The 23,937-nt window shown below is 40.2% G+C and overlaps 2 protein-coding genes across 3 annotated transcripts; both read right to left on the bottom strand.

Moving 5' to 3' along the window:
* Positions 1 to 3,710: 3,710 nt before the first annotated feature.
* On the bottom strand, positions 3,711 to 11,607 carry cabz01093075.1 (C-C chemokine receptor type 5). 2 transcript variants are annotated; one of them, XM_044117943.1, is made up of 2 exons: positions 11,463 to 11,607; positions 3,711 to 6,723 (listed from the first exon to the last, which is right to left on the bottom strand). In XM_044117943.1, the coding sequence occupies exons 1-2, from the start codon at positions 11,501 to 11,503 to the stop codon at positions 5,643 to 5,645; spliced, it is 1,122 nt and encodes a 373-aa protein (XP_043973878.1). In that variant the 5' UTR covers positions 11,504 to 11,607; the 3' UTR covers positions 3,711 to 5,642. The 2 variants fall into 2 exon arrangements, with proteins under 2 accessions (XP_043973878.1, XP_043973877.1); XM_044117942.1 differs by lacking the exon at positions 11,463 to 11,607 and adding an exon at positions 9,800 to 9,941.
* A 2,454-nt stretch (positions 11,608 to 14,061) lies between these two features.
* si:cabz01093077.1 (C-C chemokine receptor type 2) lies at positions 14,062 to 19,249 on the bottom strand. Its single transcript, XM_044117940.1, has 5 exons — positions 19,115 to 19,249; positions 16,908 to 17,044; positions 16,608 to 16,780; positions 14,300 to 16,390; positions 14,062 to 14,193 (listed from the first exon to the last, which is right to left on the bottom strand). The coding sequence occupies exons 1-4, from the start codon at positions 19,120 to 19,122 to the stop codon at positions 15,692 to 15,694; spliced, it is 1,017 nt and encodes a 338-aa protein (XP_043973875.1). The 5' UTR covers positions 19,123 to 19,249; the 3' UTR covers positions 14,062 to 14,193; positions 14,300 to 15,691.
* Between the last annotated feature and the right edge of the window lie 4,688 nt (positions 19,250 to 23,937).

Genomic DNA, 23,937 nt, shown 5'->3' with positions numbered 1-23,937 from the left:
TGCTATTGTTCCTTCTGGGAGTGAGATCCCTTCTGTGCGGATGACCTTCCCTCTCTTTGTAACCATCCGACCACACTTCTCTAGTCCGAATGACATCCCAATGTCCGTGCTGTATATCCTGGTGGTGTGGATCAGTGAGTCTATGTCTCGCTCTTGGCGTACAGCTTGATGTCATCCATGTAAAGGAGGTGGCTGATGTTGGCTCCATTCTTGAGTCGGTATCCGTAGCCAGTCTTGTTGATGATTTGGCTGAGGGGGTTCAGGCCTATGCAGAACAGTAGCGGGACAGCGCATCTCCTTGGTATATGCCACATTTGATGGATACTTGTGCAAGTGGCTTGCAGTTGGCTTCAAGGGTGGTCTTCCACAGCCCCATTGAGTTTGCAATGAAGGTTCTCAAGGTTCTGTTGATGTTGTACATCTCTAAGCATTCGATGATCCAAGTGTGTGGCATTGAGTCATAGGCTTTCTTGTAATCAATCCAAGCCGTGCACAGGTTGGTGTGTCGGGTTTTGCAGTCTCTGGCAACTGTGTGGTCTACAAGGAGTTGGTGTTTGGCTCCTCTGCTATTCACCCGATGCCCTTCTGTGTCGTGCTCATGTATTGATCCATGTGTTTGCTTATCTTAGCCGCTATGATGCCTGACATGAGCTTCCAGGTTGTGGAGAGACAGGTTATTGGTCGGTAGTTAGATGGGACCGGGCCCTTTGTTGGATCCTTCTGGATCAGGATTGTGCGCCCTTCAGTTAACCATTCAGGGTGGTTCCCGTTCTGTAGCAGCTGGTTCATTTGGTCTGCCAGTCGCTCATGTAGGGCAGTCAGTTTCTTTAGCCAGTAGCCATGGATCTTGTCTGGCCCTGGTGCTGTCCAGTTCTTCATACCTGAGACTCTTTCTTGGACATCTGCCACAGTGATGGTTACCGGATTTTGCTCAGGGAGTTTGCTGTGGTCATCTCGTAGAGAGATCAGCCACTTTGCATTGCTGTTGTGGGACGCCTCCCTTTCCCATATGCTTTTCCAGTATTGTTCTGTCTCCAGCTTTGGTGGGTCTCCAGCCTTGTTATTCCCCTGCCACTGAGAGTACACTTTAGCTGGTTGGGTGGAGAAGAGCCTGTTAATCCTTCTGGATTCCTTCTCCCTTGTGTATCTCTTTAGGCGGCTGGCCAAGGCTTGGAGCCTCTGTTTGGCAGTTTCGAGTGCTTCAGGTATGTGCATCTGGCTGTACTTCTTGGGTATTGGTCTTTTTGTTGTTCCCTTATGGAGCTCTGATAGTTGGCTCACTTCCCTCCTTGTTGCCTTGATTTTACTCTCTAACCGTCTTTTCCATGGTGGGTATTTGTTATTGTCATTGTTATTCTTATAGCCAAGCAACTCAAGGATCACTGATGCTGCGTTGTAAATCAGCTCGTTGGTTTCTGTTATGGTATTGCTTCTCAATGAGACTTTCTGATGGTATTTCACTCAGCCGTTGTAATTGGCGCCGAGGAGGTCTGTCTGTCATTCCTGCCATGATTCTATTTCTCAGGTCTGTTGCAGCCTCGTTCAGCTCTGTTTCCATCATTGTGGCTGCATATTCCCTCTCTGGGCGGGGGCTTGTAGTTAAGCCCCGCCCTCTCTGACATCCAGGTTCCTCCTTTTCGCCGTAGCGTTTGTGTTGTACTTCGTCAATCTCAAGCTGTGATAGTAGCTGCCGTTTGCGGATGTTGGAACACTGAGCTACTAGCTGTTTAGCACTTAGTGTGGACTGGGGATGTCGAAGTAACCATTCCTCCCTCAGTCTTTGCATATAGCCCCTCCGATCGGGGCTACTTGAGTAGTAGCATTCCAACAGATCCAAGTTTTCATCTCTTGCCCATTTCCGCTTCGTTGTCCGCCTCGTTGTTCCAGTAGCCCATTTATCATCAAGGTGCTCTGGTTCCCCAGCACCTGACGCAGACCTTGTTTGGCCGGGCGACGTCTGAGCCGGCATGTTTCCTTGCTTCTTTGTGTCTCTCATGTTATGAGGTAGGCTGTAGCTCGAAGGATCTTGCCTAAGGACCCAGACAGGATAGCCCGGTTTCGACCTGGATTCGAACCAGTCGACCGGGTGAAAACCCGCTGACTTATATATATATATATATATATATATATATATATATATATATATATATATATATATATATATATATATATATATATATATATATATATATATATATATATATATATATATATATATATATATATATATATATATATATATATATATATATATATATATATATATATATATATATATATATATATATATATATATATATATATATATATATATATATATATATATATATATATATATATATATATATATATATATATATATATATATATATATATATATATATATATATATATATATATATATATATATATATATATATATATATATATATATATATATATATATATATATATATATGCAATATTACCTGCCCTTTACTCTGTTTAGTCAACTTTTGTCATTCCATGTCAAAGACCCGGATTACAAATGAAAACACAACATGTTTCTACTCGGATATCCTTGTTTAGTTTTTAGTGGCCAAATCGTTTTCAGACCTGACAGAGTTTGTATATTTGACACTGTCAGAGAAACAACACATCTGTTACACAGTTCAGAAGGGGTATAACAAAAACACCTTATTCAGAGCGACTAAACTCACCTGCTACACATTCATACTAGTTTCCATTCCTTCCTGAATCATGTCATTCATAGTAACTATGTCACCTCATCCCATTCTAATTGCTAACCTCTACCCCACCCCTTCCTTAGTGAAGGTTGACTTTCTTAGGGGAAACCCGTGTTTTGGTTTTTGTGAATAGCTCAGAGATCATTTTCCTGTGTGTCAGCAGTAAAAGGCACATATGCAATCTCTGCTCTGTCTGTACTTATCTGCAGATATTTAATAACAATAGGGATGTCTGCATGAAAGAGACTCCACCACAAGAAAACACAGAACAGAAAGACTACACTCAGTGCTACCTTCTAACTGGTGCTATATATATATAAAAAAAAAAGATTACCGGTACCACAAGAAATGGACAAAGTAAAAATACAATCTTTAATGTTTTAATCATGCAGGGTTTTTTTTATACAAATGTGAAAAAGAAATATAGAAAAAAACACAAGATTTAAGAAATGTGTACATGTTTAGTACTGTGGTGAAGAGGCTTACTGCCGTATCTTTCACAGTCTGATAATTCAAGGCTTTAAGCAGCGGCATTATTGACTAAGAGACGAATCACACAATTTATATGTTTGTGTATTTTAGTCCTCGTGTAATATAAGAATTTTTTCTAAAGGCATTGAACGTTCTGACACTTCTGCTTTATCTACCAGCAACAGGCAGGAAATGCAGGGTGAGAGTAAAGAATGTTGTGGTCAATGCTTGATTACTTCTTGTCTGAAAGCTCCTTCTTTTTGAAAAAAGATAAATATAATACAACTGGGTCTGTTTTCACACATATTAGTGGTGCATATTAGTGAAAAAACTATTGCTGCTTTGTCTTCATTCACTATTCATGTTTCTTTTTGCCATTTTTGAATTAGTAAACTTTATTCTTTGTCAGATAGTGAATTGTATTTTATTTTCTTCAAAAGCAACAACTGCTGTGTATAAAAACATGCATGAGCAATAAAAAAATAACATTTCAAACAAAGATGAAAGTTATTGAGTGCTTGCAAAGCCTGAAAAGGTTAAACTCACAGCTTGGTTATACGTTTCCGCTTTCAGGTTGTGTTTTTTTTTTTTTTTTTTTTAGGTTGAGGTGTGGAACAGATCCTCTGCAGAACATGTTTCTAAATCAACCAAGCAAATGCTGCAGGTTGCATTAGAGGCTTTGTACTGTGCACCAATCTCAAACAGAGAACTCTATCGCAATCTTTATTTGTAATTTATCTTAGTTTATTTTGCTTATGGATGATTACAACGAATGATAACAACATAGTTGCTGTGCATGATGGTTTCACACTTATCTCAGGAAGAAAGATTTTAGTTCAGCTCAAAATTATTTCTGATGTGATGTTTGCAGACACATACTGTCATGTTTTCCGTTTCTCAACAATCTGCAGTCGGCTTAATAAAATGCACAGTGTAAACACAAGTGTATCACAATAAAACTAGAATGTCATCAAAAAAAGCGTACAGCCAAAACCACATATTCTGTTTATCAGAAATTACAAATATTACATCCAATCAATAATAATAATAAAAAAAAGATTGTTTTGAATCAAAAATGTTGTGTTACGGTCTACATGCATATGGGGAAGACTGCTTACTTGGCAAATACAGAGCCACTGAAAACCACCACAGGTATAGTATCCCACTAATAGTTAATGCAAAAGAAGCTGCCTGTTCAAAGATTGATGCATCAACGCCTATTTGTGGGAAGTCAAGTGGAAATAAAAACTGTGGTAGGACAAGTAAACATAATAACCGCAGCCTCAAATGAATTTAGTAAGAATCTCATGTGGTAATACATTTTACATCTAAACCAAAATGATTGAAAGTTAAGGCCTATGTTTTACAAAGTGTGTATATTAAAACAGACTTACCTAAGTGATTATATATAAAAATTTGCTCATAAAGTTGATTAATTTCCTATTTTGTAGTAACATGTCTGATTTTTATTTTTTTTGTATAATCTTTGTTTATTACACAATGTCTATGATATGACATTAAATCTAAACTACCGCTGTAATGTAAAAGTTTCTTAACTTGAGCAAGTTAACTTTGACCAACCTAAGTTTGCTCTTTTTGGCTCTGATAGTTTATTGACTTTTCTAACTTTGACACCTTTGTACTGCATATATTAAGATTTGTAAGAGTTATTGGTTTAGCTAGCTGTACACAATCTAAATTCAAGCAAATAAACTGTTAATTTTGTAATTTCCCAAAAGAAATTCACTGCAAGTGAACAACAAAGAAAATGTCTAATCCCTCCAAAAGCAAGTTTTAAGAGCCAAATTCTTCCAAACTAAATGAAAAGGCAGAAAATGAACAGCAGATATTTAAATTTAAAACATTGGAATGGAATGAAACATAAGTATTAAAAATCTGAGCATAAAACTTTTTTTTAAAGGTTTACATTGAGATTATAAAATGTAAGACTTTGACAGAAACACTTTTTTGGAAGATATTTTAAAATGTTGTACATTGGGCATGCTGTGGTGGTGTGTAGAGGATAGCGCAACCCACATTTGGAGGCCTTGAGTCCTCGACGCGGCAGTCGCGGGTTCGAATCCCGGACTCGGCGACATTTGCCGCATGTCTTCCCCCCTCTCCCTCTCCCTTTCCTGTCAGCCTACTGTCATATAAAGGGCACTAGAGCCCACAAAAAGACCCGCTGGTGGGGAGAAAAAAAAAAAAAAAGGCTGTACATTAAGAAATACCAGGTGCACTGAAAGACACTGTTAATGGGAAAGTATTACATTCAGTCTAGTTTCTACATATACACCATCGGCCGTCATAACAAGAAAACAAGTCAAAGGTACCTCACCGTTAACTTGAAACTAGCATGACCTTATCTGACTTCACATGAACAGTCTGTGTATAAAAGATGTTCACAAAGGTATTGATATAAGTAACAGAATTTAAAGTACCAGATTACACCCCAGTGTTCCTTTCGTCCACGCTGGTAGTTTGCGAGTACACCGAGGCACCTCTGTCTTGAGGAATGTACATCTTGATCACCTGGCACAGACTGCATGGAGCTCTGTTTATCAGCCTTATGAGGTGCCTCCTGAACTTCTCCCCGACAAAGACATACAGAATGGGATTGAGACAGCTGTGGGAGTATGCAATGACTTCGGTAATCTGTAAAGCCAGTCTGATGGCCTTACTGCTTTCACAAGCGGTGTAGACATGCAGAAGTTCCAGTGCTGAAAAGAAGGTTGCCACGTTGTAAGGAAACCAGCAGCAGAAGAAAACGGACACCACTACAAATACCAAACGGATGGCCTGCTTCTTGGAAGACTGGGTTGACAGCAACCTGCAAATGATCTGAGAGTAGCAGAAGCCTAGGATGAAAACTGGGATAAACAGGCCCAGAATGTTCATTTTCAAGAGACTAAACACTCTCCAGTAATGAAGGCTGCTAGAGTCATCGTCGGGTAATGTTTGGGGAAACTCAGGGTAGCAGTTCTGAGAACCGTTGACAGTGGTTTGACTTTTGAGGAAGATCAGGTCAGGAAAAGAGGCCAAAAAGCCAGCCACCCATGTGATAGCAGCTGCCGCAATGCCACTGGTGCGTGTGCGTGCTTTAAGGGCGTAAACTGCGTGCACTACAGCCAAGTAACGATCGATGCTCATCAGACAGATGAAAAAGATTCCACAGTAAAAGGCAATGTGATAAATGCCCAGAACCATCTTGCACATAGCATCTCCAAACAGCCACTGGTCTCTGGCTTGGTGGGCGAGGAAGGGAAGAGAGCACACCATGAGCAGGTCAGCCATGGCCAAGTTGACCAGGCACACATCAGTCATGCTACGGAGTCTAACCCCGCAAGCGATGACCCAGATTACTAAAGAGTTTCCAAGGAGACCTAAGAGGAAGAAAATGGCATAGAGGGGTGGAAGAAAGTAAGCCCCGTGTCGCACATAATTGCATGTACGAAAGTCTTCGTCGTCGTCTGGATAGAAATATTCAATTGTGGTGCCGTCAGTAAAGGGTGTAGAAGAATTGTACCTAGAAGGAAAAAGAGAAACAAAGATAAGTGATTAGTATTTTCAAAATATTTCATTTTCACACTGCTGGGGTTTTTCTGAATACTGATTTTCTTCAAAGCTTGACCTGCGGATTTAGATTGATCCCATTTTTTCTCCCAGTTAAACATTGAAAGAAATGTGCTGCACCTTCTTTTAAATCGCTAGCTGTGAATCAAACAGCAAAGTAAGTCATTACTAGACTGTCACCATGTACGTACCCCCAAGCTGTGCCTGACTCAAAACATGGTTACAAAGTACATGTTGTTGTTCTTTACAAATAGTAATTTTAAAAGAATCTAAAAATGCTAGGATTTAAAAGAACTGGTTGTTATACTAGAAAACAATGTTCATCATCCACTGGAGTAAACTTTAGTGCTTACCCAAAGTGCAAAATAATCAATAAGTCTGCAGCAACTGTTCATGTACGACTGCACCTGCAACTAATCAGACTGTCTAATCTTTCTGAGCTTCATTGAGTCCATAACTGAACAGTCCTCTAGAAATGACTATTGAAGAAATAATCTTTGTTTCCACAATTTGTCTCCCACTATTTTGTGCAGTCAGGTCCATGTTGATGGAGCGCTCGTTAACTAAGTCCCTTCATAGAGTATTTGTCAATGGCTATGGTTTTGGACAGTGCCGCACCACATCTGAATAAACCCAGTTGTTAGATTACTGTGATGTTAAGCTGATATTTTCCTCCATTAAAACTAATTTTGATGGAAACTTACGCTTTGCAAAATCAAACAAAAATCTTTTATTTCAACATTCAAGATGAGTTCCCAAACCACGTAACAAAGGGGTCCTCCATGCTCTCTTTGCTCAGCCTCTCGTCCATATCGTATCGACCTGACAACTGCAGAGTCATCTGAGTATTTTTTTTACAGGTTATAGGACTCTGACTTGTACTGAAAGTCTGACTGAGAAACTCCAGTGTGAGTACAGCCCCCTGTTGTACTCCTGAGCCACTGACCACTTAGACACACAAACCTTGAGTCTGTTTGCGAGTCAACCACCATACCAACATTCATATGTTTCTAAGGCAGTCATTTTAACACTGGGGACATCAGTCCATGTGTGGAGTTTCTTTCACAATAAACCAATCCTCCCTTGAACATGCCATGCCGTGCGAGCTTCACAGTGAACGTCTGTCTAGTCACGATTGCACGATTTAAGCCGAATAATTTAGAGATCAAGCCAGTCAAGTTGGTGTAGTTTTCCACATTCTCATTTTGATATTTAATATTTCTCTACTTAAGGCGTTTCCATGGGTTCTAGTTGGACCAGTCCAAAATGCTACTATCAGTGCCAGACAGGAAGAATATATTTTTGAAATGAAGAGATTATGTGCTTTTAACTCAAATCTGACAGGAGTATGAATAATTTAGTGGGTGTAAAACAAATCTGCACACAACATAGGATAAATTATTTTGAGACATTTTCTACTTTTAATTATTATACCCTGTACAATTCAACTTAGAAATGAACAAACAGTTAGAGAGGAAAACATAAATAATAACAGTAATAATAATAATAATAATAATAATAATAATAATAATAATAATAATAATAATAATAAATAGCTTGGTTACATATATCTGTGCACCTTTAAACTCATGTTTTATGCATCACATAGTTAATTTCCAGCATTCAATCTGCTCGATGCTTGCTGTCTGTCGATATCTATCAGATTGTATGGAAATCCACACCCATCTTCACCCATCAATAGCAGAGCACTCTGGTGGGGTCATTTATAAAGTTTTCTTCAAACTGAAGTTTATCTGAAGAATAGCAACAGCAAAGTATCATACTGCCACCACTATTTTTTACTGAGTTGAGTTGTTTTTTGTGACTGGAGCAAAATGTCAGTTTTAGTAATGTCACTGCTTTCTGTATTGCTTACTCCATTCACTCTGCATATCTAATACTGATATTTTTTTCTCCTCACTGTTACCTTTACGCAGGTTATCCATTTCATCCTTTGCAACCTCTTTGTATGTGAAGACTTTATATTTACTTTGTTTATGATCTCCAGCTTCTGATAAGTTTCTATCACGTAACTGCTCTCTGCAGGATCCATGTTAAAGTTTGTGGTCTTCATGGTATATAGACAGTAATTTATATTTCTGTCTGACTAGCTTCGCTTGTAGTATGTCCTTTAGGTTCGCTGATCTGATCTGTATTTACTTGTTGTCTTTCATACCAGACGTAATGGAATGCGTTTCCATAACAAGCTTTCAATTTTCTTCAACCACCTCTGAGATTTTTAAGAGACAGCTTGGAATGTATCTGCTTACAAAGACATTCCTAATTCTTACTGCATTGAAATGTGTTTCTTTACAGCAATTGTGTTGTTTATATTGCATACATGCGTGTATTTTAAATTGTAAAAAGCGGCATAAATAAGCTTGGAAATTACTTTTCTGTGGTAAAGAGCAATAGTTTAACCGGGCGTGTCCAAACTTAATTTGATATGAATTTATTCTCAAACTGCAGGGTTTATTTTCAAACCCTGCAGTTTGCGAATAAATAACCTCAACACATTGAAACATTTTTAGACATGTCAAAATGCGGTTGTTTACCAGCGAGTTTCTTTAAAGGTCTCTGCTGTTGTTCTTAAGATTAAAATCGATCCAGCGGCAGACTTTTCTGTCTAGATGTATCTGTCCCTATTTTAAAGTTCTTTTGATATACTGGAAATATAAACATATAAACTTATAAAAACATCTGTTTTCATCAGACTAAACCTGCTTGGGAGTTGTTTTTAATTATTGTTATTATTTCTATATATGTAACCAAACATGCAAATACAACACAGATCGTATAGCCTCGGTCAGAAAAGGAGTTACAAATCTATCACCTAAATAAAATTACTAAAGTATGTATCATTAAACTTAGACGCAGCTAAACTGAAACTAAACTGCAAGTAAACATCTTCCTGAAATGAAAGTAGATAGGTTGGCCGAAGGCTAATAGAGACCAGTTCAGCTTTAAAGACTTTACTGCTGTTAAAACTGTTGCTAAAACAAACAAGAAATAAAAAGTGTTTTCCTTACTCAGATGAGTCGATATTAGAGAGAGTAAAAGTGAAAGCAGCCACAGCTGGGGGATTCATCTGTTCAGCTGACAAAAAGGGTTCCACGACCCAGTTTCTGAGGAAGAAAACCGCCGATCGCACTTTCTATAAGAATCCCATCTGAACGCCCACAGACTGCAACCCAACGTGACGCCTTGGGTCAACTTTCCGTCTAGGTATTTGTCTTTTCTCCTCCTAGTTTTGTTTCCCTCTTATTTAAAGCAAGATATGCTACTTTTGCTCAAAATCAAGAACTGAAACAAAAATTAGGACCTTTGTCTGCTGAATTGCACTTACCATTCTATAAATGTCGTCTGTGTTCCCTGACAAGAAAATGTCACGAATCAGAAATAACACGGATTATAAATATTTTATGATTAAAAGGAAAAAGAAAAATGTGCGTCTGTGGTTAGACAGACCGCACAGGAAAAAGAAAAGCAGGTAAAGATAAAAATCTTTAAGATAGAAAGATAAAAATCTTTAACCAAACACACATGAGGTTAATCTGTCTATAATGTGCGGATTTTTTATAGCGTAATTATGTCATATGTAAGTTGTTTTTAGTTGAAATATAATAAAAATAAATAAACCACAGACGATCTTGCTTGACAAATGAAGTTTTTTTGTTTTTTTTTTCGTCTTTTACAGTGACTCAGATCTAGAACCACATCACGGCAGGGCTCACTTCATTTTACAACTTGCCAATGATTATCTCACAAGAACACAGGTAAGTGAAAAATGTTAAAATAAGTCATATAGGTTTGTTTTCATGCATTTTGCTCAATGGTTTCTCATAAACCTAGTCGGGTTTGAAAGAAAAATGATTAATATATGTGATGGCAGATGAACTGGCGTGGTTCAGTGATCCTTATTTATACCCATGACAGACTTAGACTGAAAGTAATCTTAATTTGACCAACATGTTTGTTCTTACTTCAAGTAAAATGAACATTTAGGAGTGAGTCGACATTGCCCTGACTTAAATGCAGTAGACAAATTATGAAAAGAGATGAATATCAATTTGCAGGAAGAGCGTCCAACCTCAAGAATGAATGGGCCAAAATACCAGTGGAGACATGGGAAAAAAACTTAACACAAATTAAAGTAAAAGACAATGAATGCAAAAATAATTACTGAAAACAAAATGATCCGCTCTCAACATGCAGTTTTTCTTACACTGTACATAAAAACGGGCTTATGCTAATTATATGTAGTTATACAAAAAAAAAAAAAAAAAAAAAAAAAAAAAATCAAAATAATATATATATACCCTCTTTAAAATAGACTGTGCAGATGCATATTATCTGTATTTTTTCTGGTTAAATTAAAATAATTTTTAATCTAAATCTGCTCACTTTGTTTTCTATAATGTATCAAAGGTTAAAGGTAACCTTTGATACATTGTTCTTTCACCTAAAGAAAGAACAATGTATCACCTTAAGATGAAAATAATTTTTAGAAAACAAACACAAAACAAAACAAACAATTATTCTCTGTGTGACTACAAGTAAATACTGTACAAATCAAACAATGGAAAAAATCAAATAAGAGTAAAATTCTGCGACACTACATTTTTTACTGCATATTTTCGCATTAAAACTACATATTTGGAACTTGTGCGTACAAATTGAACAGAAACCTACCCATCACTGGTGTAGAAAGTCTCACTTTCTGTTGAATTCATTTTGCTTGCAGAAATAAAGTAATCAGTAATATTAAAAGTGTCTCAGCTGTGTATCCGATGTGATCAGTCAGTTAGTATGAGTGCATGAAAAGGTTTATACACTTCTCAAAGCGCTCCCCACCCCCTAAACTGGAGTGACAGGTGGGCCTGTGTATAAATTATATGGTTAGCTACTTCCTCAGTGAGCTTTTGAAACTTTAAAACAAAAACCCACACAGAGCTTCAAGTCCACATATGCTCGCCTAAATACATAGTGACTTTGACCAAATCCTGCACATGCACATCGATGTAAGGTTGCAGGGCATGATGGGTTTTGCTTGTTTTGCACAAGAGTGATACTACCAAAATAGACAGTGCTGCAGTCTGTACACGTAGTTTCCAAACATGGCTGCCTATAGGAAATAAATATGTTCATCTGAATAGGAAGTAATACTCTTTCAGGTTGAGGAGAAAATTAGGCATTTTGAAAATGCTGCTAGTCACTATAAGACACAGCCTTCAGACACAATTAAATTTATTGGGCAAAGCTGGCTTTCTGGTTGGCTTTAAAGTATGACACACAAAGACACACTCCGCAAATCATGACAGGATGAAAATGGAAATACCACTCGAAGGTGATACAAAGTCTTGTGGAATTCTCACCTATTACACAATAAGCACGCTCCATACCACATTGTCTTCATTCTAGGTTACCATTGATCACATATGGCTTTGCATTGCCCTCATTGTAACCATCACTGCAGATAGCATAACCATAACCTTGTTTTTCTCACCTGAACAGTCACACCAAGATCCAAGCCTCAAAACACCTTTTAAAAATGTCACACCAACAATTCTGCGGTATCCAGAAAATCTCAAATGCACATCAAAGGTGGGCTACTATGTGGCTAAAAAGGTGACAGCTTGCATTGACATCCAAGAAGAGATTTGGATGTCAATACAAACACTGAAAACCTGTGAAAATGATGGCAAACCAAACACTGAAAATGAAACATTTTTATTAAAAACAGAAACAGTGACACTGCAGAACTTAGAAACTTTCATTTTATGATGCATGTTAATTTCCTGATTAGACAAACTTTCACCACATTTTTAACTTGCAAAAAATAAAATGCACCTTCAGAGAACGACATAGATTTAAAATTGATTGATTATTTGGCTGTTACAGAGAACTATTAGAATACTTCTCTTGAATAAATCTATTGTGTTTATTGACGTTTAAAATATGATTAACTAGAATACCGTATGGTGTTGGGGTCAGATCTGACCTCAATGTTTATTTCAGGAAAAATACTGCTTTCTTTGTATTAGTTGTACTTTGTTAATACAAACACAATGTGAAACGCATAAGACATATCAGTACCCTTTTTTTAGTGACAATGGCCTGAACAAATTAAAGCATCTATTGATGTCACAATTCTTCTCACAGTGAATCTTGTGACCAAAGGGATCATTTTAACATCCACAGCAGCTTTCCTACCCCGTATGTCAGGTGGTTTCTTCCCATGGAGCCAAAAATTTCAGTAGGAATGGGATCAATTTGTTCACCAGTGAAATCTTCATCAGATGTATTGGTTTTCTGGTTGATAGCCGACATCATTGTCTTCCTCAGAGAACTCCTAATCTGAATCACTATGCTGCTTTGTTTCCTCTCACATTTTTTTTTTTTTTTACCCAAAATATGAATCAAAGCTTCACTTGCTGTAAATATGTTTGTTCCTTGTTGTTCAAGTGATTAACTTCAAACTGAATATTGCATGCATGTCAACTAGCAGTGTTAGGGAGGTCAAATTTTGGGCAAAAATTCTTGTTTTAAGACCATTTGTAATAACAGGGTCAAAACTGACTCCAGCACCACAAACGTCATAAATTTCACCACAGTGTTTTCAAATTAAATGAGGTTTGGCTTTATTTTGTTACTACGGACGTTTTTGACAACGTTTTATGTTTTAAAAACCAAAGGATGGTTATACAGCTAATGACGGTAATAATCACATAAACAAGACCCTGACCTGTGCAGTACATAAACCTGAACCTTCCATCAGGTAGATGTAGAAGATGAGCAGAAAGATTTTGTACAAAGAGAAAAACACATAAAATTAACAGTGAATTAGCAACAAATGATGCTAATTGGAGAGTAGTAGAAGAAAGTGAGAAAATGTGATCAATTTGTCCTCAAGTAGCCTATGCCTATATAGCATCATAACTACAGAGATAGCTGAGGTTCACCTAATCCAGTCTAACTAAAAGCGATATTAGAAAGGAAAGTTTTAAGCCTCGTCTTAAAAGCAGACAGAGCTGGTTCCACAGGAGAGGAGCTTGATAACTAAAAGATTTGCCTCCCTTTCTGCTCTTTGAAATGTTCAGTAAAACTTCAATCTGAAAACAAATTGCTCTGTTATACGGGCCTATCAAATTTCTGTTTGGTGTAGCTCGATTATTAAGGGCTTTACATATGAGAAGAAGAGTCTTAAATTGTATTCTGTATTTCACAGGGAACCAATGAAGCGAAGCTGAAACAAGAGAAATATAAACTCTCTTTTTAATTTTCATCAGAACTGTCACTGCAGCTTTTTGGATCAGCCGATGGCTTTCAACTGCATTTGTGGATTTCATGATAGTAAAGATTCAAATTACTCCAGCCTTCCTGCCTTGTTAGGTTTTCAGTGTCACTCCTGGACAGGATATGTCTAGAGATGACAGAAAGGAAATACGAAGAAATGTTAAGTTATAATAAATGTTCAAATTTAACACAGATTCTTTAATTCTGATATCTAAGTAGTTATTGAACAGTACCTTATTGATTTCTCCATTATGAATGCTATGGGAACTGTGTGACAATTATGAAATGATCCACAATTTCTTTGTTTTGTGCTGTTTTTATTATAGGAGCATTTTCATCAGTCCACTGAACAATTTCATTGATACCATCGGTGCAGTACGTTTGCATGACAATCATCAAAGTACAGTGTCCGTACTCAAAAAACCCTCCAATATGGCTGAAACAAAAAAAACAACCATGCAAAGAAGAGGGTGCAGAAATTCAGCCTTGATATTCAAAAAAATTATTGTCAGTGTCATGATTTGCAGTGAAGAGGTGGTGAGGATGATAATGAGGACCCACGTTGGAGTGAAAAAACGATGAGTTTAATAATGAAATGAGCCCAACAAGGAACAAGGAACACAGATGGGATTAAATACACAGGGAGACAATCAGGGGAAACAAGGAATAGCTGCACTCTATCAAGGGGTAGAAAGGACAACACAGAGACTCTGCAGAACACAGAAACCAAAATAAACACACAGAAAACCCAAATCACTTACAGTCAATTACTGTAAATGCTTGATAGCAGTTGTTTGTTGCTATGGTGGCATGATTAAGGAGTCAATTACTTTTTCATACAAGATTAGGTTAGCCTGAATGAATTTTACCCCTGATAAATTAGAGAAAAATATAGAACAAATCTTTGAATCATTATGACGTATTTGAAGTCTTTTGAAACAGGTAACTTACTGGTTCATCTAAAACATGAGATGTAAGATGTTCAATAGATAAAGATTTTGGAAAAGTTTGAACTGCTTTTATGATACAGAAAGAGCTTGTCAAACACATATCAAGATCTTGAAAGACTCTGTGGGTGAAAGGCATTTGACATTTATTGAAAAGGAAGCTGACAAAAAACACCACGAACACAATTTAATACATTTTGGTATTCACAAACAGCACTATTTATACAAAATAAAAAAGCATTTTCATCTAATCTTAATGGTCTTCTTGTACATTGAAACCATATATTTACATATACAAAAGTGATTACGTTTTTTTATCGGCTCTTTGTACTTCTTGTTAAAGGATGAACAGAATGACAGAAACACATGGGTTGGTTGGAATTTGCATTTAAATGTTTCAGGTAATTCTTGTACACTTTCTGAATGAGTCATCACCTTGCATGTGACAAGGAAGAACTTGATATATGTGCCGAAACCTTTGCAAGCTGAAACCGCATGACCCCCCCCTTCCTCCATAACCACTGCCACAATGCTGTCACACACACACACACACGCCCACACACACACACACACACACGCACACACACACACACACACATCTTTATCTATACAGTCTCTCGGTGCAGAGAAACAAAGAAGCACTGCACATCCCGCCTCGATCACAACGATGACCCAGTTTTAATAATCTGATCGTACAGGTGTGTTGGAGGTCTCGTTGTCTGTGGTTTGACTGGTGCTCTGGTAATTCCAACGGAAATACTTGGAAAGCACTTTGGCCAACGTTTTCCTGAACTTCTCCCCGACGAATGCGTAGATGACTGGATTTACGCAGCAGTGAGACAGAGCAATGATCTCAGCAAAGACCATGGCTGTGTCGATGGCCCGTGACGACTCGCAGTTGTTTAGGTATTCAGACATCGGTTGCAGTGTCTTCAAGAAGACGACGATGTTGTAGGGCACCCAGCACAGCACAAACAGACACACCACAGTGAAAATCAACTTAATTGCTTTGTCCCTTTTGGAGTTCCTGGATTTGGAGACCACTACGAGGATATTCACATAGCAAAAAATAATGACAGGAAGACAGAGAAATAGGGCCACCACGTTCTCTGTGAAATTTCGCTGCATTTTCCACGACTCCTCGGTTTCCTGTGGGTAGATGGGTTGGCACTGGAAGCTTTCATTGTCCAGCGACTCTAAGCTGGCAAAGACCACTTGTGGGGTTGCCAAGACCACAGATGCGACCCAGATGGTGAGGCTGGCGATGAGTCCGTAGCGAAGGGTCCGTTTTCGCATGGCTGCCACAGCGTGGACGATAGCGAGGTAGCGGTCCACGCTCATCATGGTCACAAAGAACGTCCCGCTGTAGAAACCCAACTGTTTGGAGGGGCAGAAAGGAAGTACAGTGAGAACAGGATGTGACAGAGTATGAAGCAAAACTGGTTAGAAATTCTGTAATTTACTTAGGGGGTGATTTGTTATTTTGTATATACATTTAAATACTGATTGTTACCATTAAAAAAGCTCTAGTTTCTGAGATTTTTTACATTTTCTGTATTTTTATTTTTTTTTTTAAATTGAAAAACTATCTCACTTGATAGAATCCTGTAGCCAGTTTGCAGGATGGAAGGCTCTGGGCAACGTGGACCCAGACAGGCAGGGACACAGCCATTAACAGGTCAGATAGGACCAGGTTTAGGAGGAACACGTCAGTCATAGTCCTTATCTTTGTGTACTGGAGGAGAACCCAGAGAACTATAGCATTTCCTGTGAAACAAATTGAAATAAAATGCCTTAGCTTTTTAATGTTAGACAATCCAAATCAAAAAGATATGTCTATCTAAGATATTGTATTCAGTCTTTGCAGGTTGGACTTTTGTGTGTGTGATCTTACCCATTAGGCCCACACAGAACAACATGTAGTAAAGAACAGGGATGAGCATAGATCCACTGGTGAAGACCCAACTTGTCTCATTGCAGTCGGAATCATAGTCATAATATTCGGTCCCGTTCTCCGTTACATTCATAGTGCTATGTGAGACAGAACAATAAAAACAATGTCAATAAAACGATGAACAGATAATGAAAGATAAAATCCAATCATATTCCTTAAAATAATTTTTTTTTAAATTGTGAAGTGTTTACCTCCTTAAAGTTTATGTTTTCTTTTTGGATTTTGTCACATGTAAATGTTTTGATGTGAATATCAGACAATGAGAACCTAAATAAATACCAAGATCATTTCAAATGATGATTTCATCCAAAAAAAGCTATCCTGAATAATGTGGTAATATATAAAAAAGAATTTATACAATCAGTAAATCATGAATTTACACTTATTAATCTCCTTTCTTTTTAATTGACCTTGGTTTCACTAGTCACACACTTGACTAGTGATTACCAATATTTCCATAAAATCAAGAAATTATTCAGCTAGAGCCTGTCTGGTAACAGGAAGTAGGCTAAAGGATCTCAAAAAGTATCTGGTCTTGAAAAGATTCAAGAGCGCATAAGAGAAAAAAGTTATTAATATCTGCTTGTCAATACAGGGTGGCTGTGGTAGCGCAGGAGCAAAGCACACCCCATGTATGGAGGCCTAAGTCCTAAAGGCGGTAGTCACAGGTTCAATTCCCAGCCTGACGACATTTGCCACATGTCTTCCCTCTCTCTCTCATTACCCTCTTTCCTGTTGAACTACTTTCAAATATAGACCACTAGAGCCAACAAAATCTTTAAATAATAAAGGGTTAGGTTGCCCTTTGCAAGGCTTTGGGATTCCAGCAAAACAGAGAACAAAAAAAACCAACATATTTTATTGCTCATTGACAGTTCATCTAGGAGGTCACAATATAACCTTGAACTACATTTAAAGGACTGCAGACATCACTTGCAGTAGTTCAAGTACGTTTATGGTTCAACAATAAGAAAGAAAAGATACCATGGGAGAGTTCCAAGGGAAGAAACTCTGCTAAATTAAAAGAGCATTTACCACGAAATATCTTGATGATTTGTGAAAACGTTTGTGAAAATATTCTGTGGGACTTTTTGGAAGTTGTGTGTACTTGTACATCTGGTGCAGGACTAATTTAGCACCCAGAAAAAAAAAAAAATAATTGAAAGTAGTGTGGTAACCAGGGGCTGCTTTTCTGTTTCAGAACCTGGACCACTTGTTGCAAGCATTTGCCTTTCTGTCAGAGATTCCTAAAGGAGATTGTTGCCAATTTGTGATCTCTCAGTTATTCTTGGGTAATGGAGAAAAATAATCATTCAAGTACAACCAGCCTCTCCATCTCTGAATGACCCCTAAAGTAAAATAATAATAAAAAAAATAAAATAAAATAAAAATTGTTCTGGAGAGCCTTGTCAAACGTTTAATTTAAATCTGATTGAAATGCTGTGGCATGACCTTAAACAGGACAATCATGTTTGAAAACACTCCACTGTTGCTAAATCAAAAATAACTCAGTAGAGAAGAGTGGGTCCAGATTTAAGATTTATTTCCAGTTATCACAAACTCTTGTTGCTGCCGAGGGTTGCAAGACAAGCCACCCTTGGCTTGGTTTTGTAGCTAGAAAAATTGGTCCTTTCTGGTTTCGCAGCAAGTCAAATTGATAATCTAAAAGATTTTAGTGCCACAAAAAGGCAAAACCTGAGAAACAGATGTAAGGGTGCAAATAATTTTTAATGGCACTGTAAATATGTAATCTTGGATATTTGAACTCCTCATTTATCTCTGGAAAATCTTCAAATTTGAATTTACAATGAACAGCAAAGACACTATTATATCCGATACATCAACTAAACATTGGACACATGCAATTCAGAAGTTACAATTTCTTTTTTCATTATAATGAAAAACAATTTTTCAGTGCGCAACATCTGCCGTTTCCTGTCACCAAACATCCCATTTAGTAAGCCTTCTCTCAAACACAGAGTTTACATTAGACATACTGCATGGAGTTTGTACTTTAGTACTCAAAAGATGAACAAACAGGCATTTTATCTTATTCAGTCTCTATGATATTAATAATTGGGATATACTTTCATAACAAGCCAAAGCGGACAAAATATCCAAATAAAATTTTGTACATCAGTACTTACTTTCCCATTGGGTCATTTGACTCCTGATACTCTTGTGATATAAAAAAAACATAAATAAAACTAATTATCTTTGAGTTGTCTGTTAAAATTCCTTTCAGAAATCTTCAAGAAACAACCGTGGCCCGCAGCATGCCTCTCAATTTCACAGAACACCACGTTCTTCCTCACCACCACGAGGACTGGACGCTGAACAGGTTGACTCTGAGCTGGGGGGTAATTTGAATGAGTATTTCTGGACTTTTCTGCCCTTTTAAGCTGAACTTCAGATACCATCACCATTTAATGAGTCACTCTGGAAAGGCCTATCCTTCACACTTTTTAGAAGTCGAGTAAGCAGTTGTATAAATCTGAACCAAATTCACTGTAACACTGAATCTCATCTAGAGATTTTTACTCCTCTGAATGAGTTGTAATTACAGACACACGTGCAGCACAAACTTCCTACTGTTGTGACCATAATCAAAATCATGTGATCTTATAAACCACATCTCAGACATTTTTCTTTCACTATCAACATACCCTGAACCACTTGCTTTGACACTTGTGCCGACCCTCACTTCCTGTGGCTGACTTTGCTTACGCAAAAACACGAGCGCGCACACAAACACAGGTAGGCAGCTCTGCCACAAGTGCACACATAAGCACCAACTACGCTACGTGTTTAAGGTGTAGGAGGTGAACGAAAAGAAAGTGTTCCAAATGGCAACTAAAAATTTAGAAATTGAGATGTTGAGGCACTTACCGCACTGGCTGCCAAAGTCACTGCTACTGAGCTGTGTGTGTGTGTGTGTGTTGCTGAGCTGCGCATCAAGATTTCATTGTCATCCTGCCACTTGCTTGCAAAGTTTTTGTGACAAATCCTGCAGCAAGGCTCATTTCTGGTAACGTGAACTCTGGGTTTTGTTGTTTCCTCTGCATCGGGTTAAACCTGCACAGAGGTGTCAGTGCGGTATTCTGAGAATTCTCCCTTGATGTGTACAGAAAGAATTGGAGGGGGCGGAAATGTCTGCTCATGGGGAGCTTTGCTGTTTTCTTTACTCATTTCAGAGAGATCTTTGAAGGGTCATGTCTTTAATCCTTATTCCAAAACAACAAGCTTTTCATTCAGTTTATCACCCTTGAAAGGGATTTGCAGAAATTAACTGTCATGAAATGGTGTTGTGGTGGTGGTGAGGCAAACGCAGCAGACCCAGATGATGTGAGATGAGGAGTTTAATGGAGACAAACAAACAGAAAACACAGTCCACAGACCTGGCAGCACTGCTGAGCGGAAGGCTGAAGCTCACTACAGGTAGCAACAGGCGATACGAGGACTCGACATACACAGACTGAAAACGGACGTAGCAAGACGTACACTGACTGACACTGACGTAGGACCCGACAAACACAGACACACACAGGTGACGCTAAATACACAAGAGGGTAATCAGGGAACGAGACACACCTGGGAACTAATCAAGGGAAGACAGGACAACACGGAGACTCAGACACACAGGAAACTTCAAAATAAACACAGGAAAACACAGAACACAACAGTACCCCCCCCTTAACGGGCGGCTCCCAGACGCCCCAAAAACTGAAATACAACAGGGTGGGTGGAGGGGAGATGGACGGGGGGCCAGAGTCTATGGAAAACGAAAAACAACCTATCAAATAGGCGGAGACACGAGGGTCCAAAGTCCAAAAAACAAAAACAAAACAAACCCAACTCGGTGGGCGGAAACACAGGAAGGCGGGAACCACGGAGGCTGTCCGGCGGCCGTCCCGCGCGCAGGGAGGCGGAACCACGGAGGCTGTCCGGCGGCTCGGCGCAGGAGGCGGGAACCACGGAGGCGGTCCGGCGGCCGTCCGCGGCGCAGGAGGCGGGAACCACGGAGGCTGTCCGGCGGCCGTCCGCGCGCAGGGAGGCGGAACCACGGAGGCTGTCCGCGGCGTCGCGCGCTGGAGGCGGGAACCACGGAGGCGGTCCGGCGGCCGTCCGCGGCGCAGGAGGCGGGAACCACGGAGGCGGTCCGGCGGCTGGCGCAGAGGCGGGAACCACGGAGGTTGTCCGGCGTCCGCGACGGAGCACAAGGAGTCTCTCGGGCCGCACGGGGGCGGCGACGAGGAGCACAAGGAGTCTCTAGGGCCGCACGGGGGCGGCGACGAGGAGCACAAGGAGTCTCTAGGGCCGCACGGGGGCGGCGACGAGGAGCACAAGGAGTCTCTAGGGCCGCACGGGGGCGGCGACGAGGAGCACAAGGAGTCTCGGGGGAAGCACAAGGAGTCTCGGGGGAAGCACTAGGAGTCTCGGGGGAAAGCACTAGGAGTCTCGGGGAAAGCACTAGGAGTCTCGGGGAAAGCACTAGGAGTCTCGGGGAAAGCACTAGGAGTCTCGGGGAAAGCACTAGGAGTCTCGGGAAAGCACTAGGAGTCTCGGGAAAGCACTAGGAGTCTCGGGAAAGCACTAGGAGTCTCGGGAAAGCACTAGGAGTCTCGGGGAAAGCACTAGGAGTCTCGGGGAAAGCACTAGGAGTCTCGGGGAAGCACTAGGAGTCTCGGGAAAGCACTAGGAGTCTCGGGAAAGCACTAGGAGTCTCGGGAAAGCACTAGGAGTCTCGGGGAAAGCACTAGGAGTCTCGGGGAAAGCACTAGGAGTCTCGGGGAAAGCACTAGGAGTCTCGGGGAAAGCACTAGGAGTCTCGGGGAAAGCACTAGGAGTCTCGGGGAAAGCACTAGGAGTCTCGGGGAAAGCACTAGGAGTCTCGGGGAAAGCACTAGGAGTCTCGGGGAAAGCACTAGGAGTCTCGGGGAAAGCACTCTCTGTAGCGCCGGCTGGAGCGGCGGCAGGGACGGGAGCTGGGTGCGCTGCCGGCGGCGGCAGGAACGGGCAGGCTGGTGCGCCCGGCTGGGAGCGGCGGCAGGAACGGGAGCCCGGCTGGAGCGGCGGCAGGAACGGGCTCGGGTGCGCCGGCTGGAGCGGCGGCAGGAACGGGCTCGGGTGGCGGAAGTGTTGCTTGCGGCTCCGGCTGCGGAGGGTCTGCTGGCGGCTCCGGCTGCGGAGGGTCTGCTGGCGGCTCCGGCCGCGGAAGCGCTGCTGGCGGCTCCGGCCGCGGAAGCGCTGCTGGCGGCTCCGGCTGCGGAGGGTCTGCTGCTGGCTCTTCAGGCGACGGAACGGGGGTGGTGGATCGGGAGGACAGAGTCTTGGGTCTGGGAGGCAGCGGTTCTCCAGCCATGACAGCATACGCTGCCTCACGCTCCCACTCTGCCTCCCTCTGCAATGCCACCAGCTCAGGAAGCGGAAAACGTGGAACCCAGAAGTCCAGCAGCAGACCCAAACGGATGGCGAATCCAAGCCGTCTTGTAGCAGCGTACGGCTTGGACATGGCAGCCTCATACTCGCGTATGGTCTCCGTTAATTCTTTTATTTCCTCTGGGTCCATGATGGTAATTGCGTGCCTCACCGTTCAGCTTGGTCGGGTCCTTCTGTCATGAAATGGTGTTGTGGTGGTGGTGAGGCAAACGCAGCAGACCCAGATGATGTGAGATGAGGAGTTTAATGGAGACAAACAAACAGAAAACACAGTCCACAGACCTGGCAGCACTGCTGAGCGGAAGGCTGAAGCTCACTACAGGTAGCAACAGGCGATACGAGGACTCGACATACACAGACTGAAAACGGACGTAGCAAGACGTACACTGACTGACACTGACGTAGGACCCGACAAACACAGACACACACAGGTGACGCTAAATACACAAGAGGGTAATCAGGGAACGAGACACACCTGGGAACTAATCAAGGGAAGACAGGACAACACGGAGACTCAGACACACAGGAAACTTCAAAATAAACACAGGAAAACACAGAACACAACATTAACAGTCTTTCTAGGTAAAAGTTATACATTGTCTTCCATAACGCCTGAACTTTTTCAAATTTTTTATTCTTAGTAACCCCAAATTTGTATGTATTTCATTGGGATTTTGCTTGAACATCAACACAAAGCTTAAATTGAGAGGCAGCCAAAATGCCAATTGTAACTCCTGAGCAGGGCCGGATTTAGGAGGATGGGGGCCCCTGGGCTGGAGTCAGGATGGGGGCCCCTGGGCTAGAGTCAATATATATATATATATATATATATATATATATATATATATATATATATATATTGTATGTGTTTGTTTTGTTTTAGAGGATGAACAGAAAATGACCGAACAGTAAGTTTTGACAACTTACAACTTTAATAAGCCAGTTGTCACAAACTATAAACAACTCTGAACTCTTTTCTAGAAAGACTAAACCACATGTTGGGGTTGAAACTAGAATATGATGCTTGCATCACAAAATAAAATCACTGAATAGTTATTGTTGCCTGGACTTCAACACAAACTATAAAACAGATTGAGTGCAAGAAATGCAATGCTCAAATATACTTTTACAAAGCAAAGCGAGTAAAACAATATTTATACAAATATCCCCAGCATTTACAAGTTCATATAAGTACAAGTGGAATATATCAAAACTCAAACTTTTTCATTGGTTTTAAAGTTCTTGGTAAATAGTGGAGGAAATAAATGTCAAAAAAGTGCTTCTCTGCCAGTCAGACAGAACATGGATATAAACAATATCTTCTGGAAAAAAAGAGATCAGGCATACTGTAGTTTTCAGAAAATATCCTGACCCAGGTAAGTCCAAAGTGCTGCCCTCTGAAGGATTTTTTAAAGTTTAGGCATTTGCGTTCAGTTGCGTGCTTCCAGTCACTGAAACCAGTTTCAAAGTTTGACTGAGTATTAGCATTGCTGAAAATGCGGCATGCAAAACAAAATGCAGCTCCGGTGGA

This window comes from Gambusia affinis, linkage group LG05 (genome assembly GCF_019740435.1).
Source record: "Gambusia affinis linkage group LG05, SWU_Gaff_1.0, whole genome shotgun sequence".
Lineage (NCBI taxonomy): Eukaryota > Metazoa > Chordata > Actinopteri > Cyprinodontiformes > Poeciliidae > Gambusia > Gambusia affinis.
This window is presented reverse-complemented; position numbering and strand designations above follow the sequence as displayed.

Excerpts from the sequence above, each read along its gene's own strand:
- cabz01093075.1 (XM_044117942.1), bottom strand. The coding sequence starts at position 9,858 with ATGAATCCCCCAGCTGTGGCTGCTTTCACTTTTACTCTCTCTAATATC. Across the intron at positions 6,724-9,799 it reads TCTAATATCGACTCATCTGA|GTACAATTCTTCTACACCCT; the intron begins GTAAGGAAAACA and ends TTTTCCTTCTAG.
- si:cabz01093077.1 (XM_044117940.1), bottom strand. Across the intron at positions 16,781-16,907 it reads GTTCTGTGTGGGCCTAATGG|GAAATGCTATAGTTCTCTGG; the intron begins GTAAGATCACAC and ends TTTGTTTCACAG. Across the intron at positions 16,391-16,607 it reads TGGCTACAGGATTCTATCAA|TTGGGTTTCTACAGCGGGAC; the intron begins GTGAGATAGTTT and ends CCCTCCAAACAG.